We start from the raw sequence: 17,832 nt of genomic DNA, 5'->3' as shown, positions 1-17,832 counted from the left end.
TATTCCTGGTCTGGGCTTTTCGGTGTGGTATGACCATCAGAGTGATCCTTGCACAGTAGGTAGATGCGGATGTGCACAAAAACATGCACTCAATAGCTGTTTTTAAAAAAATAATGCTGATTTTTGTGCATTTTAAAAATTTTGGTACCAGTTTCCAAATAATTTCTAAATTGCTCCAGCTCTTCCCATTAGTCCTTTGGGAAGACCTTACACCAAAAAAAAAGAGGTAAAAGATACTGAAAAATATCTTTTCAGGTATGTGGAACTGTGATCAAAAACCCTAAAAAATGTTTTTGCCACCCATAACACTGCAAAACCAACATGCTAATTTGGATAGCCTTAAATTCACAGGACTGGTGTACTAGGGGCAACAGGACTGAGGTGCTAAACCATGCTGGGATGTGAAGATGGGAACTACAACTAGGTATGGGAGGCTAGTTCCGTTTCTGCTGCACATGCAGTGCTTGGCTAGCAGCAGGCACATTTACTTTTTCCAAAAGCGATTTTGGGGTAGTGTTTGTGGCTGGACCCTAACAACGTAGGGTTTGTGCTGGACCCTTGTATGTGTCCAGCATAAACTGTAATGAATCCATCAGTATGTTTCAGGTAAGCCACCAAACATCATTTTCCAACTGGTTACAGTATGAATGTGTAGCTTATATTTTAAAGGTTTCATCTCCCATTACCTGTGCACTGAACTACTGAAGTCTGTCAGCCAGCACACTCACAGGAGGCCAGAAGTTGAATTATTGGTTGCTTTCACACAGCAGGGTTTTGGGATCCCTGAAGCCAAGTTTCCACACTGGATGTGTGCAAAACTTATATGCCCAGACACCCACACGAAGTCTGTGAAGGGACGTTAGCACACTTACAGCCAGCATAAGCATTCATTGCACAGAGGCACCTGCAAAGGAGTGCGTACAGCTGCCTGACCTCACTAGGGAGCTGTTAAGATACTGTTTAATGGAATTTAGATTTTTTTTTTCTCTTAAAAACTAACCTTCTTGTTTCTCTCCAACTTTCACAAGCTCGGATTCCTGACTGGGCTCACTGATGCCGTACACGTTAGCAGCTCGCACACGGAATTTGTACTCCCGGTCAGCATGCAGGTCCTGCACATTGAAAGAGGTGCTGCGGCAGGTAGTGAGATCTGTCCATTTGTTATCCACTGAGTTCCAGATCTCCACAGTGTAGGACTGCACCGCGCTTCCGCCATCATAAGAGGAGCCATACCACGAGAGAGTGAGGGAGGAACTCCGTATGTCTGATGCGCAAGGTGTTCCGGCAGGTGGGTCTGGTTTATCTGCAAAAACATATGCAAAGCACATTAGATGAAATTGTGAGGGTAAGAGGGAGGACTTCCGTTAGGGTATTACTGGCCCTAGCTAACCTCCTTTTTCTTTCCATGCCATTGCTCAGCTTCAGAGGTTTGTACTACAGGGAGAAGGAACAACTGCAGCAGACAGTCATACCTGAATTAGCTAACATCGATGCCAATCCCACATGAACCTCAGCATGGGTTGTGCAGTTCCCTGGGCATCTTGCTAAGCCATGCTGAAGCCTAATGCCCTCCACAGCTATTGTTACAGAAACTATGGAAACTAAACCCAGTCACAGCTATGCCTCCAAGTAATGAAATCCAACCTCCCACAATAGTGCAAACCAGTCCTTGCTGAACTTCCTTAGAGGTTTACCCCTGTAACAGTCACCACCACTTTGATGCTCTTTCTCCAGCTCCCTTCATCTGCGTCCATGCTTCAGGCCCACTACTAACCTTTCACAGCCTCAGAATGTCCCACTCATCCAACTATACCTGGGTAGCAGAGATACTAAAGCCAGTTTGTTGGCACAGAAGCACAGATATTGAAGGGTGACAATTTTGTCTGCTAACGATTTAGTGAACAACATCACCTATGTGCAGTTTTTGGAAGTCTAGTGCACTTTTTGATAAAAAGTAATTCAACTGAGAATACATTATTTAAATATTGAGATTTTTTTAATGTCATGTGCATTTTGGAAATTGTGGGGGAGGTAGAAGATAGAAACTCCTAACTGTTTTTCATCAGTCAGAGGCTGGCTCCTGCAGTCCTTATTTCCATGAATAGAGCCGGTATCACCAGAACCTGGTGTGCAGATGAGCAGCCAACTATGCAAACATCCGATATAAAACAAAAACCTTGCAATTATAAGACTTTTTCAAAATTAAGTTTAATGTTATTGAAATAGTTATTGAAATGAATGTTTTCCTAAGACAGAAAAATGTTGACTTTTTAAAAGAATTACTGATTAAGAAAATAATTATGGAAGTTAAGCACTTCAAAAGACTTTAAAGGGAACAAATATCTTCCTTGGGAATAATCCTCTCAGAAGTAATCTAGCAAAACCTACAAAATAATGATGATGTTGATCTGGATGAACTAGTGGCCAAAGGTTGAATGAGAAATCAAAGGATGGGATAAAATTACAGAAGATGAAAAGAAAAAGACAGGAAGTGTGAGATGCTACCAACAGTGGTTACACTGGACATGGACTGATAAAATCCTGTCCCATTTTGCTGGTTAAAACTGCTGATGGACATTGTCACTTTCTCCTTCAGAAAGGCAGAGCTGGCAAACCAGCCAAAAATACAGCCACTTTCTCAGCAATAAAAACATCCAAGTGCTAGGGAAGACTGCAGTGGACTTTGATCAAAGCCTTACTGTGGTAGACTATATCAGGTATCCCTCAATAGCCAAATTATCATTCCTAGGAAAACCAGTGGACAGATGGAAAGAGCCACAGTTTGCCATAAACATGCCTTTAGTTTGTGGACAGAGGGACCTCTCCTCTAACTGCTGGGGTTTAGTCGTAGAGAGGGAAAATGGGGTGGTCTAATCTGATCAAGACAGTTAAATCTCAGTTCACTATTTGGAAGACTCCAAGCTCTATTGACCAATGATTTCCCTGAAAAAACATTTGTAATTCCTTTTAGTTCAGTTGCGATGGAAATTCCATCTCCCTTTACAACTTAGACATATTAGAAGATATATAAATAGGACTTGTTAAGTATGATGGAAAAGACTGGGAGGGAGGAAGGGACATGGACACCAAGGGTTTGCTGCTGGATTCAGCATGAGAATGCCCAGGCAGAAGAAAAAGAGACTGCCAGAACATAGGCTATCTTTATTCATTTTGGCAACACTTAAAACACCATTCCACTAGGAGTCATCATTATACAGTACATCTCTTGTTAAACACAAATATCAGAGACCAGATGTCCTTAACCTCTGGAATGGCTTATTGCCCTGCTTAGTTGTCACATTTTACCCACCTCATTTTCTGGCAGAATAAAAGGGACTATTAACAAGCATGAATTTATAGTGTAGATATGAACTGAATCACAAAGAATTTAAATGATTTGTCCAAGATCAGAAAGACTGATTGTAGCAAAGATGAGAACTGAATCTTGATGTCCTGGTGCCTGAACAGCAGCACCCCTCTTCCCTGTGCTAGTCCTGCCCCAGCCTCCTCGGAGCTGCAAGAAGTGAGAATTCAACACTCACACGACTCACAACACCAGAACCCTTGCACAGTACTAGAGCAGCCACCAGAGAGCTGGTTGCATGGCACACATGGATTGTGTGATTTTAGTCAAACAGCAGCAATAGCCATCTTCTCACTACAATTTATTATCGATGCAGACATTGTAGGGAATGATGCTACCTCTGTCCTCTTCAAAATCTGTACAGAAGAATATTAAACTCTCTTTCTTGGTTTCCTCCTATGTATCATATCAAGATGCAGATAGAAGACCTTGGATAAGTAACACCTGACTTATTCTAAATCCAAACAGAACAGAGCAGTTGCTGATAGCAAGAGGAAAATACTTTAAAGAAAAAGCTAAGCCAGTAGTCTATCACCTTACAGAGGCATCTGTTTGGGTTTGTCAAAGTAGCACAGATTCTCTGACATCTGCTATGCACACAGCTAAATCTGGGTAGAATGTGTTTGTTTTTTTTTTTTTAAAAAATGGTGTTAGCTTGCTCTGATGCTCTGCACTGAATTTTACACTGCAGGAGGAAAGAATGCATATGCTTCGGTATTTGCAGAGCACAGTAGCCTGGTTCCCATGCAGGACATGAAAATACAGTCTCTCTCTTTGCTGACTTTCAACACACTTCTGTTTCTAAATGAAACTCTGAGCATGATTTATCAGTTGCCTAGGCCACAGTTACCTTAGTGACCTCTCTTTCCATGACTCACCTAGATAACTGCAATCCATTTGGCCAGCATAGTTTGCAGAAGCAAGGCTTAGGTATGTGAGCACTGGAGAGAAAACATTCATGGCCAAGGGGACATGAGTGGTAAAGAAAATGCTATATGGCTTTAGTCTAATATCTGCCAGCCTTGGGAATATTTCCACTTTCCTGACAATTTTTTCCCAGTAGGCAAAGATGAAAACCTGCAATCCTGGCCAGACTCTTGAGCCAGAAAGACACATGGTTTTGTTTGAAGTCTACCATGTGCCTCTGCTTGCAGATCTGCTCAATGTATAAATACTGGGGCAGTAGCTGCTATGGGAGATCATAAACAAGAACGAAAGCCTAATCTTTCCTCTTTCTTAATATGACAGATGTATATGTACCATTTTACCATGCTTAAAAACTATTTGCTATCAGACTGGATGGTATTCTACAGCTCTGCACATTCGGAGAATTTGCAGATGGTCTCTCCATGTGTCTGTTTTGTTTCACAACAGTTTATTCTATGGGGATTTTAAAGGTTACAGTTTATTCATCTGTCTGTATTGAAAGCTAGGATATTTTGCCAAACTACGTTCCCTTCTGGAATATGAAATCTCTATCAGCACAATTAACTTCTTCAATAAAAATATCCAGTGGGTTGAGGAGGGGTGCGGAAGTCAAGCACAATTCTCTATTCTGTCCTTCTGTTTTAGTGTTTAGTATACCATTAATGTCCTTGAGCTGCCCATCTTTATATTTCATTTGCATGTCATGTGCAATCTTTTACACACAGAGACATATTTCATACTTAGGCTTATATTATGAGGGCTTTACACAGGCTGCATTGGACCACAATTTTGTTCTTCCTGTTCTGGACAAAAACCATAGCCACCAGCCAACATGTGAACTACAAAGAAGGGAGTGCATCCAAAAATACACTGCTCTTTGTGGACATTTCTATAGGGGAAGCAATGAGTTTAAAATACTGAGCTCTAACTTCAGTTGCACTATTATATGCAATGAAAGAAAACATGTATATATTCTCTACCATACGATTTCTTAACTACATGAAACTAGGGGTGCTCCAGGCTTGGCTAACTTACAGCATGCATAGAACACCAAAACCAAGGCTGAGCTATGCTTTATCATATTCTAGATTGTTGTGGTTAAATTGGCTGTATCTACACAGGCCTGTTGAACTTGGTCAGAATTCTACAAACTCCACATCCTTTGTAGCAGACAGTACTTACACATCTTTTACTAGGATGCATGACCACCTCATTTGCCTAGTCATGACTGTAGAGGCTAACAAGGTAGTTGGAGGTTGGACAGTTAAACGCTAAGGGGTTCTCAAGCACAAAGCTCCCTAGGTAATCTCTTTAGGACCGTCAGTAGGATTGCCCTGAGCTGGCTTCCAAAGCCTAGTGGCAGGCAAAGGAGATGGACAAACATCTCATTTGGCCTCAGGCCTGCCTCAGGGACTGTTCTGCACAGCAGCACAGAGACTGCATAAAGTCACTGACACTAGCAGCACAGAGGAAACAGCAGTAGCAACTCATACATGCTATATGCTATGCACAGGGGGGTAAGAGGGGAGTGAAGGTGATGTGAAGGAGGGCTCAGCTGCCCTCCTTCCTTTGTGCTCCAGCAAACTAGGCACAGATTAAAAAAACCCCTACTTCCCAACAAAGGGAGGGATAAATTACCACTACCCCAGAGCAAGGAGGTCAGATTCCAGTCTATTCTCTGTGGCATGCGTTCCTTAGGGCAGATGGTAAGGCCACGAGCTGGCCTCACATGAAATGTATAAGCCACATTTAAGACCATACCAGGATTGAAACATGCACTTCTTATTTACCCCAAATTGAATGCAGCTGCACTCCTTCCTCAGACAAAATCTCAGAAATATTTTGGTAAACAGGTTTTGATATACAGCCTAAAGTAACCTTTAATTTGCATTTGTACACTCTGAGAAGCATAAAGCATAAGCATGCTCAGGCTTTAAATCATTGCTATTTATAAGACAAATTTGACTTGAGGTCCTTGCCTTTTTTACAGTGGTGCGTAACCCAGAATTCCTCCTGATAAAGAAAGGGACGTTCTCTCTTTCTGCATAGGTGGTGAACCCACAGGTCATACAGGACACCCACATAACATGAAACCATGCTATCCAGATCTCACTGCCGTCTCCACATGGCTCAGTTTACAGAGTCGACAGAACACAAGCACCATTCCAGGAGTCCAAAAAAGGCAGCAATCTCCTTATCTAACTCTGAGCACAGGGAAATGGAAATTGTTCTGCTACTTGATGTGAGGGTCAGGCTGAGCCAAAGCAAGGCGATAGGACTTGCTGCGCATTAAGAGCTTGCAGGGCTCTGATGGGCTCTTAAGCAGCAATGCTGTTGCAGTAGAAAGCCTCTGAAAACTGAGAACAGTATAATCACAGCCTCTGAAAAAAGTTATTTTTCTTTTACTGAAGCAATGTCTCTGAAGTAGTTTTCTTTATCCGTCCTCAAAATTGGTTTGGTTTCTTTTTAAATCCAGTTATCATATTACTGTATAATACTATTATTAGCTGTTGTGATATTTGTCTGCCAGAAAAAGAACAGACAGAAAGAAACAATTTAATTCCATTCCACACGCTGTTTAGCCAGAGAAGGTATTTAATATGCTGCAAAAGCCAGTTGAACACTGTCCATGCCGACAGCACTGGCAAAGCCTTCATTTGAAATTCATCAGCAGGAGAAAAGCAAAACCATAAAAGGTCATAACTGAACTCTGCATTATTGCTGACAGGGCTCGGGGTCATGGCAGACCTCTCTGCTTTGCACGGAAAACTATGCCCTGCAGCTTTTTTTCCAAGGGAGAAGAGTGCTATAAGTAGAGATACTAGTACCCCTTAACACCCTGTAACACCCACTAGCACCCTTCTGGATGTTAGTGTACCATAGGTTTAGGATAAAGTTAAACTAGAAAAGAATGTCAGCGTTATCCCGCAAAACAATACAAGAGAAGTTGAAATTAACAGAAACTTTCTGCTAATGAAAGAGCCTCCCCAGCAGAGCTGAGGACCACATGGACAAGGTTAGTTGGCTCAGGGGACCAGAGTCTGAAATTCACTCCCCCGTAATATGCGCTGCTAGCCTCCTCGAAGTGTGATCCCTTTACCATATTGCCCCTCCTGACAACTCTGTCATAAAACCGAGTTATTTAAAAACTGCCCTTTTGAGACCTGCGGGTAATGTAGCTCACAAATACCAGTGGCCCAGAGCACCTCTTTGTGCTGTTGTTCCCACTTTGCCAGTTGGGGTAACTGAGGCATAAAGGAGTCAAATGACCTTGCCCAAGGACACACAGGAGAATGGAGCTGGGAACGAAACCAGAGCTCACCACTCCCACGCAAATGCCCTCAGTGCAAGAACATCTCCTTCTGCCACAGGCCTAATGGAACAAACAAATGTATAATGCATTCTCAGGAGCCCTTTTTCTAAACCATCTGCTCCTGTGCCTGAGTCAACAAGCTATTTGGATTACTCATGTGCTAAAAGTTAGGCATCTGGTCTGATAACTGATTGAGTTAGAGCTCCAATACCTGTTCACCGAAAGGCAGAATTAATTTTAGGACTTCCCCCAGTAAGACTATCAGCAGATTCCAAGTCTCCACCAGGGTCATTTTGGGTTCTAGGAATCCCATGTTTGTGTGCAGGAGTCATGATGAAGCATTTCTTAGTAACTAAGACATTCCAAGCATTTAACAGCAGGTAAAACACAGGAATTTTGTTGTGAGAAATACTGTCATGATATTTCCTTTTCTTCATCAGAAGAAAGGTGATGGTAAGTATCAGGAAAAATAACTAAGCAAGGATTTCTACTGGAATTTCTTCTAACAGAAATTACATTGAAACTAGAGGACCCTTCAAGGAATCAAGCTGGATCAGTGTACCAGCACTGCTGCATAGGTCAATGTAAGCTGGTTTTCCTCTGTACATTGTTATCTTGCTGGGAATATTTGGTTTTGATACATCTGCAGAGTTTTGCCACCAAGCATTAGTGGGGAGACTGACAGTGGACGTTACAACACTGCTGAACTACAACAGCAGCAACAACAACAGTAACATAAGACATCTCTTCCTTAACCACCAGTCTAGTTGCCCTTTAACCATAAAATTGATGACAAAAATCCTCCAGCAATCCAGAGGAATTTGAAAGGCGAAAGGTTAGAGACCAAGTCCACCCACATATTCTTAGGAAATTCACTGCATTCTTGACCCTAACTGTAAACAGGGAATCCCATGGATACTGCAAGATATAATCTGATGCTTCTCAAAAGAAGATGAAGTTTCAGAAGCATTCATGTTAGCACTTCTGAGCTGCAGTATTCTCTGTAGAAGTGTCTATGGTTGTTCTGCTTCACTACCTGCTTACAGATGTCTGCACTTGCTTTTCCAGAGAGAATGCAGTTTCTGACCACCGCTAGTCTGAGCAGCTAGCACTGAGCCAGACTTCTCAGGCACTCACAAAAAATGCTGATACCGTGAGCTGTTGGTTATGCTACCACATTTCCTTCTAACAGAGTTTCAGGGCAAAGAACTAATGCTAACATAGCATGCATATATGTCACGCGTTGAACCAGGACCAAGTCCTTCATATAATCAATTAATAATCCTACTATTATATTCAAGAGTCTACTGGAGTTAGTGATGATTGATTCTTGTTCTCAAGCTAAACTTGTATTTTCTCATTTTTGCTTGGAAAGACTGCTCATACAGATTCTGTTAAAGGCACAGAAGTAAGTTTCCTCACAGAAAAGTAACTTGTCCATCCCAACTCAAGTGTGCAATCATAACCTCATGCAGAGGAGCAGGTATTAGTGAATTCTTGTTACACTACTTGCATGCCTGTGTGCAACATGCTTATATATGTGTCCTTAAGTACTTGGTCTATTACTGTTCAACAGTGCATGAGACACAGTACACAGTACGTGCACAAATGTTTAGAGTAATAAAAACACCATAACAATTAATCTTTAGGCCTCTCAGGGTATAATGACAGTGCTCTTATTCTTCTGCATATATCTGTCATATAGTTCACTAATCACCACGATTTATTTTTTTTTATACAATACCACACCAGGAACAATACAAATCTAAAGGATTTATAAAAGACAAACAAAGTTGATCAAAATCAGCCCGTGTGTTTTTACTTCTGTATTAACAAAAGGAAAAGATATCACTACTATCTAAAGTATTCACGAAACACTGATCATCAGAAAACTCCTGTATACTAGGCATGGAAACATGAAGCAGTTTGCCCAAAATCATGAAGGAAGCTTGTGGCATAGCTGCAGAACAGACTACTTCTCTAGTGCCAAATTCTCCTTGTTGACTACTCCGTTATTCTTTTGACTCTTGGTCATAGTATCCAGCTTTAGGCAGTATGAAAACTGAGTTCCTTTTTCAAAAATAGTTACAGATTGGGCAATTCCTGTCACATAGCTACAATGTTCAGAACCACAAATTTGATAAATTTATCCATATACGTCTAATAAATGGCATGAAAGGAATTAATATTCTTTACTATCACTGTGGAATGAGGGTTCTTTGCCTAAATCAGTCCTGTCTTACACTAAGCTCATCGCTGGCTCATTTAATACAGCTTTGGCAACAGAAGTCCACTTTAATCTGACAGACCGTCTGCTGTAAATCATTAGGTCAGTCCCACATCAGGCCATTTTGGTTTTGGAGCAGAAAGATGTTGCAAAATCTCCCTAGAGAGATCACTCAGCTAATGAAATTGCTTAAGAGAGCTAATCATAAGAGTAGAGAAGAGCTCAAATGGACATTTTGGGACCAGTCAACCCTTTAAAAGAAGATATTGCTGAACTTGGATGTCTCACTTCTACTGCAGGTCTCCCAGTATTGTTAGTGCTTATAAAGACAAAGTTACACAATTAATCAATGTGAAACTCAAGACTCAGTCCTTGTGGCTAAGTGCCATGTACTCATCACGACGCTGCACTGCCTATCAATTACCAAGTGTCCTCTAACTTGACTACATATCTGTGCATCTGGTGTGTGGACTGCAAACAGCTCGCACTGGAGGCTGAGTGTAATGGAGATTTTGTTCACTGATATTCATTAAAATCACAAAGGAAAAAAAGTCTTTAGAATAAAGCTGGGTTTCTTTCAAGAGCATCTTTTCCCATGGCCCAAACTGCATCGAATCATATACTATCCAAAATTTTTAAGTGTCAGAACCCCTGCTCACTTCAGTTGAGCTTGCAGTTGTCTGAGCCTGACAGTGTGAGCCGTTAAATTTAAGACTTTAGGAGCCAAATTCGAAGGAATGCAGGGTAGATTTCTTTTCCCCTAAAAGTCATTATTTTTTTGTGAAGAAAGGTCTTTGACAACTGAAAGCATAAAACTGAGATCTTAAATATCCTCAGGAAGGATCCTCAGGTCTACAGGCCTTCTGCTCAAAGCAGGATCAGCTATAAGGTCAGACCAGATTGTTCAGATGCTTATTCAGTCTGAACTTGAATACCTCTAAGGATGGAGACTGCACAGATTTTCTGGGCAACGTGCTCCCTGGCATGTGTTACAATCCAAATTTAATTTGGGAGATGCTTATTGGAGCCTTTCATATGAGAAACTTGCCCATCAGCATGAAGACTTTGCAACCCACATGGTAAGGAGTAATAATAAAAGGAATACTTCTTTATTTCCTCATTTATTTCATTTTATATTTGAACGAATGCCTTTGATTCCCTACATTCAGAACAGACAAGCCTGTTTGTTAGCTAACTCTTTGAGAAACACAGCTCTAGGTTGGCTCAGACACCCTCCTCCAGAGAGCAGGTGTTCTCTATTTGTAGTTTCCCTCAATACATTCAAGACTCAGTTGTGGACTGCGGTCACTCAGTAGTGTTTGAAGCACACAGCATACACATAGATGTGCCTTTTATTGGTAAACTTATCGGAGGCAGCTTACACAAAGTTTGGTTATCATAAATAGCTGAGGCAAACAGAGCAGATCTTGAGCACCAGGGCTTACTCCACGAATGCCTGTTATGAATGTGTCAGGGTAGGGAGAGAAGTTTTCTTCCCAGTACTTTCAATGGAGCAGAGAGAATGCACAAGTGGGAATTTAGGTCTAAACACGAGCTTTGGTAGACTAAGAGGTGTCACATTTTGCATATTTAGAGAAGTACAGTTTCCCTATTTTGACTGGAGCAGTCTTTGGCGAAAAGTACCATCCAACTTGCATGAACATTTAACTCCCTTGAAGGTGAGAACAGGGTGAAGGATTTTATCTCAGTAGTGAGATTCTAACCCGCTTCCTAGAAGGAAGACATTTTTGCTCCCTTTTCCCACATTTTTGAGTACTCAGAAGAATCTGGCCTTAAAACGCGTGTGTAGCAAACCAGAAATCTTGAGGCTTTGTCATGCCTTTGGCTGTGCTGACATCAGCGAGAAGTCTCACTGAAGAGCTTGCAGTTTTACAAGAGGGAATGTATTTTTTTTCAGTTGGAAACAGATAGCTGGTCATCAGCCAAAACGCATGGCAAACTCCAGCACATTGTAAGGATTCTTCACCCAACTGTCCCAAAAGCATCTCTGGGAATCCCACTGTTCTCTGGCACATTTCTTATGGAAGAGCAAAGCAGGAGGCTGAGATGTAGCTTTATAAGGTTATACAATTCAAAGACTTTAAAACCAATTAACTCCAAAGGGTATAAAACAGTGACTTATATAATAATGAGTCAAGGCTCACACAGTGAGAAGATAATAGGAATTGTTGGCCCAGTTCAGCTAAAAAATCTCCATCTTGCCCAATAACCTGCTACAGTTAGCAGCCTGCAGCAGTTGCAGCAGTTGCCTAGGAAAGAGTGAAAAAAAGGGAAATGCAAAGAGCAATTAATCTCCTGCCTTTCTTCTAGCTGCTAATCAGCTGTGTTGGGGCTTTGGAGCCAAAAGCTGTACCCAGAACAACATATATGATGATTATCCAAGGACCAATTTTTCATGGTGTTCATTTTTACCCTGGCTATACTTCTGACCTGCACAACCCATTGTCGGAAGGGGTAATAAAATATATCTATGCATCATGTGAAAAATGCTTATTCTGTTTTCTTCTATTCTTGAATTCTCTGGCATGTTGCTGGAATCTACTTGATATTTATACTCATTCCTTTAGTTGTCTTTTAACTGCAACGAAAGCCACAGATTAGGTGAAAGAAATTAAATAACCAGGAGGCTTCTGTTGACAATATGTACAGCAGTATGCAGCTGAGGGCCATTCACTCTTTAACAGTAGGTTTGCACTTGAAAGTGTGATTCTACTCATTAAACTTTGTATGTTATTCACTGGATTGCTGGAATGAATTTCCAGTCCAACTGGGGTGAATGGTATTTCGCCACTGATTTCATTGGAGTCAGATTTTCATCTTTGGCCTAATACATGCATTTCTTTACTTACTCACCAGCTCACATATGTGTTAGGAGAGCAGAGCCAATGCACTTATGAATGCGTGATTAGGACGCAGCCTTGCTGGTTGAACCACAATTCATCCAAATGCCTGGGCAAATTCTGCCCTCCCTCGCCTTGTGTTGAAACCCCTCTGCAGGCCGCAGATAACAGCCTGGAAACAGACCCATCCCGCAAACTAATGTTTTAACCAAATGACCCTCTTCACTTATAGAACTTCCCTAGATTTCCCTGGAAACAATTTGCTGTGTATCCACACCAAGGTGGGTTCATTAGCCCTTCCAGAGCTCAATGTCACAGCTCTAGATTTTGTCTGATATTCAAGCTAGCTAGTGTAGATCTAGGCTGCAGTTTTATCTGCAAACATACTACAACTGTCTACCAGTCTACAGCTACCTGCAGCTGTCCACAGCCTGCTACAACAAACTTGATGGCCTGAATGTGTCACCTGACAAGGCTGTTTGAATTTTAAATACATGTGTGTAAAAGCCCATATACAAAGGGCTCCATATTCAGATGACTGCCTTTATTCACTGCTTTCTGTCACTATAAAACAGTAGAAAATGGTAGGAATTTCAATTAAAAGGATAAAATCTCCCTCCCCCAAGCAACAGGATGTTCTCAAACTTATAGTCTAATAGAAACCACCTCAATCCTTCCTGAAGTAAGAGTTTTAAAATTTGCAATCTAGCAAACAGCTGGATGCTGCAAACATTAAATGGGAAAAAGAAGCAGTATCTAACCAAAAAAAAGAGACATGAGCTGTTTTTAAAGTCTGAGCTATTTTGTACCCCCATCTGTAATTATTAATTTTTCAAAACAGTATATCCCAACTGAACTTTCTTGTAGCCCTTATTACAATGTCACTGTCCAGTCCAGATATTTTTTTTACAGTACTAGTTTTTCATTTCAGTCTTCTTAACTTATCTGATTATTTTATTTAATTTTTTGCATATCATCATATATAAAGCAAATGCAGAGTGATGTCTGAAGAATGAGTATATATCTAAAACATTATTATGGACTTACCAACAACTGTAAGGTTGACTTGTGCTTGTCTGCTGCCAAGTTTGTTCTCTACAACTAGGGTGTAACAGCCACAGTGTTCCTGCTTTGTTGAGGATATTGTTAGCTTGCTGCTATTTTCAGCATTCTCAATTTTAATATATTCATTTTCTTCAATCTGCCAAATTCAAAAGAAAAAAAAAGATTTTATGGGATTAATTTCTTTCTATCTGAAAGAGCTCAAATTACAAGACGAGGTTATCACATTGTTACCTGCAGATAACTCTATTACAGCAGTGAATATGTGCAACTGGTAAAGAGTGTAATCAACACAAAACATCTAGAAATGCACTGGAACATTATAATGGCTCCAGTCCTGCAAAGGCAATAGGGACCCCTGATGTCGCTGGGACTCCACTAAGGAACAGGAGTTTCACTTTCTAACTCCTCTTCGACAGGCTGGAAGTGCAAACTGTGGAATTGGCAAAAAACCAAAGTTTGGTCTCACAGAGACCACAGTGGTACAAGACTTTAGCTCTAAATACCCTAATTCATTTGCCATTCCCCTTGAGAGGCCCAATGTGCAAATCATCCATAGCTGTGACTTTTACCCTCTTGTCTTAACCAGCCTTATTTTGTACTTCCACATAAATCAGGGTAACAGTTTCTTGGGTTTTAACAATTGAAGGTCATGTTGCCTGAAATGGAGATGTGATGCTACAGCTGTGCAGAGACATACAAAGAGCAGATTTAGCTTTCTTGTAGCACTTCTATTTTCTAGATGGGCAAAAATCAAAATCTCAGCTGAATACTATAGGCACGTTATGAACTAGTTTTTAATTGAAACAAAGCTATCATAGCATAAATGGCCAAGGAGACCTAGATTTTAATCAGTCGTATCTTGAGACATGACAGATTATTTAAAAACCTCATAACGCTACACTGCAATTATAGAAGCTGTACACTGTGTTCTTATGAAACAGACAACATAATGTCAATGCCCTTCTTCCTCCCACCACTTCCTTCTTAGATAAGTGAATCTTCCAACTAATTCTCGGAATTTCATTAAAAATGAAGACTATTTAGTTTGCCTTATCTTGTCTCCTATATTCAGAGAATAAGAAATTACAAGGCTAAAAGCAGGACTTTCCCTGCTTTCTCCTCAACTGAGATAGAACACGTGCATTGCTATATGCCCAAAAGTAACCTGAGAAAGATGCTCCTACAGTAACTTGACTAGAAAGTTAGCAAATGGGATTATGCTGCATTACAGTTTAAATTACACTGAAAATTGTTCCTCCTTCCCCCCCTACTTTGTTCTTCTGAGATTTTACACTGGCTTATATGTTTTGCTTCATTAGAATTAGTCAAAGGGTAATAGAAACAAAAAAAATAGTCTAGTAGAATTAGATCTGCGTTATGCAGGGAGAGCCCTGCAAGTATGCAGAGAAGGCCCTGAAAGGATGCTCAGCAGCTTGCCATGGTTGCGGGGAACCTGGATCCCTGTGTTCCCAAAAGACAGACACTGGTCACAGTTAAGAAGCTCCAACAATTGGCAACATTAAACAATAGACTTTGTTCCTCAGCTAATGCAGAGGCTTTCAAAGGCTTCCCCTTATTAGCTGAGCACAGGGCCAGAATCCCTCCACTAGACTGCCATCATGTACAACAGTATGGGTCACAATTTCTGTGATATTCCCTTTCATCAAGCAAAAGTTATTTGTTCAGACTATACCTGTGAGAGGCCACTGTGTCTCTCTTGAACCTGAGGGAATGCGAGAAAGGAACATGGAGAGGACAAGTCCCTCCTGAATGCTGCAGCATACAGTGGCAGGGCTGAAATCACAACTTACCACGTACTGATCTGCTCATATAACTACTACCAATAGCCCCCAGGAAAACTGTAAGAACACTTGGGTGATTTTCACTTTTAGGACTGGGAGTTGAAATCAATCACATTTATAGAAGGGGAAGAAATCCAAGAATAAAACAATGTGTGGTGAAGTATAAGTGAAAAAGTAAAAATAATGATGCATAGTGCAGAGTAACTGGCTCCCCACTTAATTTAATAAATGAAAGACTGCTGCCTTCACTTGTCCTTCTACAGTGTTTATGAACCTTCCTGAAGTTTTTTTTTCTTTTCTTTCTCATTCACCTGCCATAATGATGATTTAAAAATTCACATGTCATCTTAATGTATGATTTTGCAAACCTTTAGTTGTTTCATAGTGAATAACAAAAGAAGAAAGTATAAAGATGGTAAAAATAACATTTTACAAAGGAAAAAAAGGTGTAGAGTCACAGATTATGGATCTGATATGGGTTTTATGAGCTGCTGGTCTCTGTTACCACATAGATTTTGTGTATAGAAATGGCCTTGAAATCTATGTAAATAGGACTGTTGTATTCAACAATGAACTCATAATTCTGAACAAATCAGAAACTTACTTCTGAGGGGTACATTCTACCTATGTGTTAAGACAGAGCTCAGCAAAACAGGATACTGAATGTCACTGGAGCTTCTGAGACCTACTTTTGTAGAAATAAGTAGGCCACTTTTTAATTCCAGTCTTGAAATTAAAAAAAATTTAAGAAAATATAGGAGTTCAGGAAAAAAACATCCTTTCCCCTGAAGTAAAAGGTTATTTGGGGTTTGCAAAGATGAACTCTGGAATACCCTTTGGACTAGCAAACTGTTTTGAATTCTTTCAATTAAATGCTGGCACATCTGGATTTGGAGTCTAGACTTCCTTGTAGGAGGAGATGTTTTTATTTATGTTCTATAGAGTGCATAACAAGTTCAGAATTAAATAAACAGAATAGCAGCTACAGTACATATTTATATTTGCTCTGTCCTAATACAGCACTTCATCTTCCAGTTTGTACTTGCATATTGGGTTATTTGATTTAAAGTGGTTTTATTATTCACTAAAGCAACTCTCTTTAGAAACTGCCCTGATGGACACATGTAATATAGTTCAAAGAAATTAATTAAAGTAGAAGGAACATTAAACCTAGGGGGTGAGGGCACTTATGGCAGTGTGATTGCTGTTGTACCTTGCATGGTGACATTTGTGTTGTAAGACATTTCACTCAAGCTTCTTATATGGCATTATGCCCCTCTGACATAACTTTAGACCAAGAATCAACAAAGAGGTTATTTCTGAAGAAGAGAAACGTTTCCTGTGACAGAAGCTTTTCAGATACCTGTATCTTTCACATCACCTACGCTTTAATTACATGGTCTAAGGCTTTTCTCAAAGAAAGTGTCATTTGTTATAGGAGGGGACAGGCAGCCATGGGTTTAAACTGTAGCAAGAAAGATTTGGGTTTGGCATTAGGAAAAAAATTCTAATGCTACAGATATTTAAGCACTGCAGTAGATTGCCAATGAAGGTTGTGAAATTTTCATCACTGGAATGTTTTCATCAGAGGTGAGGAAAACATCTGGCAGGAATGACAAGAACTTTTCCAGTTCCTGGGGAAGGGAGATGAACAAGAGGGGACATTGGAGTTCCTTTCTAGCTCTACCTTTTCAATGAGTGTTAAGACCAGGAAACAATTTACCTGCTTACGGAATTTCATCCAGGTGCAAGTTATGGGCGTTGTTCCTACCACCTTAGCAAACAGTTCCACTGATTCACCCGCACGGACTTTTCTGTCTTCTGGGAACTGAGTAATCTGAGGAGGAGCAGCTGATGAAAAAAAAAGAATCGCTCTTTAGGTGACTCTACTTTCTATTTTTCTTAAAATTCCAAACACATGCATCTCTCAGCTCAACAGTTTCAGTTTCAGAGCTCAAATCAGTTTTCAGATTTCATTTGAAATCCTGATTAGCAGTTATCTGTTGCTTGCAACGAAACAATTCTATGGACATTGTTGATTCTACTGTAGTGATGCAATAACAATCTACCGGTCACAAGTTTGCTCATGCAAGACTAAGGTACAGAAATCCAAAGGCCAAAAGTGTTAAGACCTACCACCAATTCCAACTATATAGCTTATCATATTTTGTGTTGGGTTTTTCGGAAAAATTTTGCATTATGTATTTTTGAAGAATGGCTCCAGCTAACTTCGTATCAATTTGTGTGTGCTGAGGGGGTCTGCAAATCTGCCT

General features: G+C 40.4%; 1 protein-coding gene across 5 annotated transcripts in view; it reads right to left on the bottom strand.

Annotated features, from left to right (window-relative positions):
- The window catches only part of MYLK (myosin light chain kinase), a 224,580-nt gene that overhangs the window by 32,327 nt on the left and 174,421 nt on the right, over positions 1-17,832 (bottom strand). For all 5 annotated transcript variants that reach the window (XM_075093019.1, XM_075093022.1, XM_075093020.1 and 2 more), the window contains 3 exons: positions 17,283-17,410; positions 13,740-13,893; positions 1,001-1,303 (listed from right to left, as the gene is read on the bottom strand). In XM_075093019.1, the coding sequence (XP_074949120.1) occupies positions 1,001-1,303; positions 13,740-13,893; positions 17,283-17,410 (585 nt within the window). The remainder of the gene's footprint in view (positions 1-1,000; positions 1,304-13,739; positions 13,894-17,282; positions 17,411-17,832) is intronic.

This window comes from Phalacrocorax aristotelis, chromosome 5 (genome assembly GCF_949628215.1).
Source record: "Phalacrocorax aristotelis chromosome 5, bGulAri2.1, whole genome shotgun sequence".
NCBI classification, from domain to species: domain Eukaryota; kingdom Metazoa; phylum Chordata; class Aves; order Suliformes; family Phalacrocoracidae; genus Phalacrocorax; species Phalacrocorax aristotelis.
This window is presented reverse-complemented; position numbering and strand designations above follow the sequence as displayed.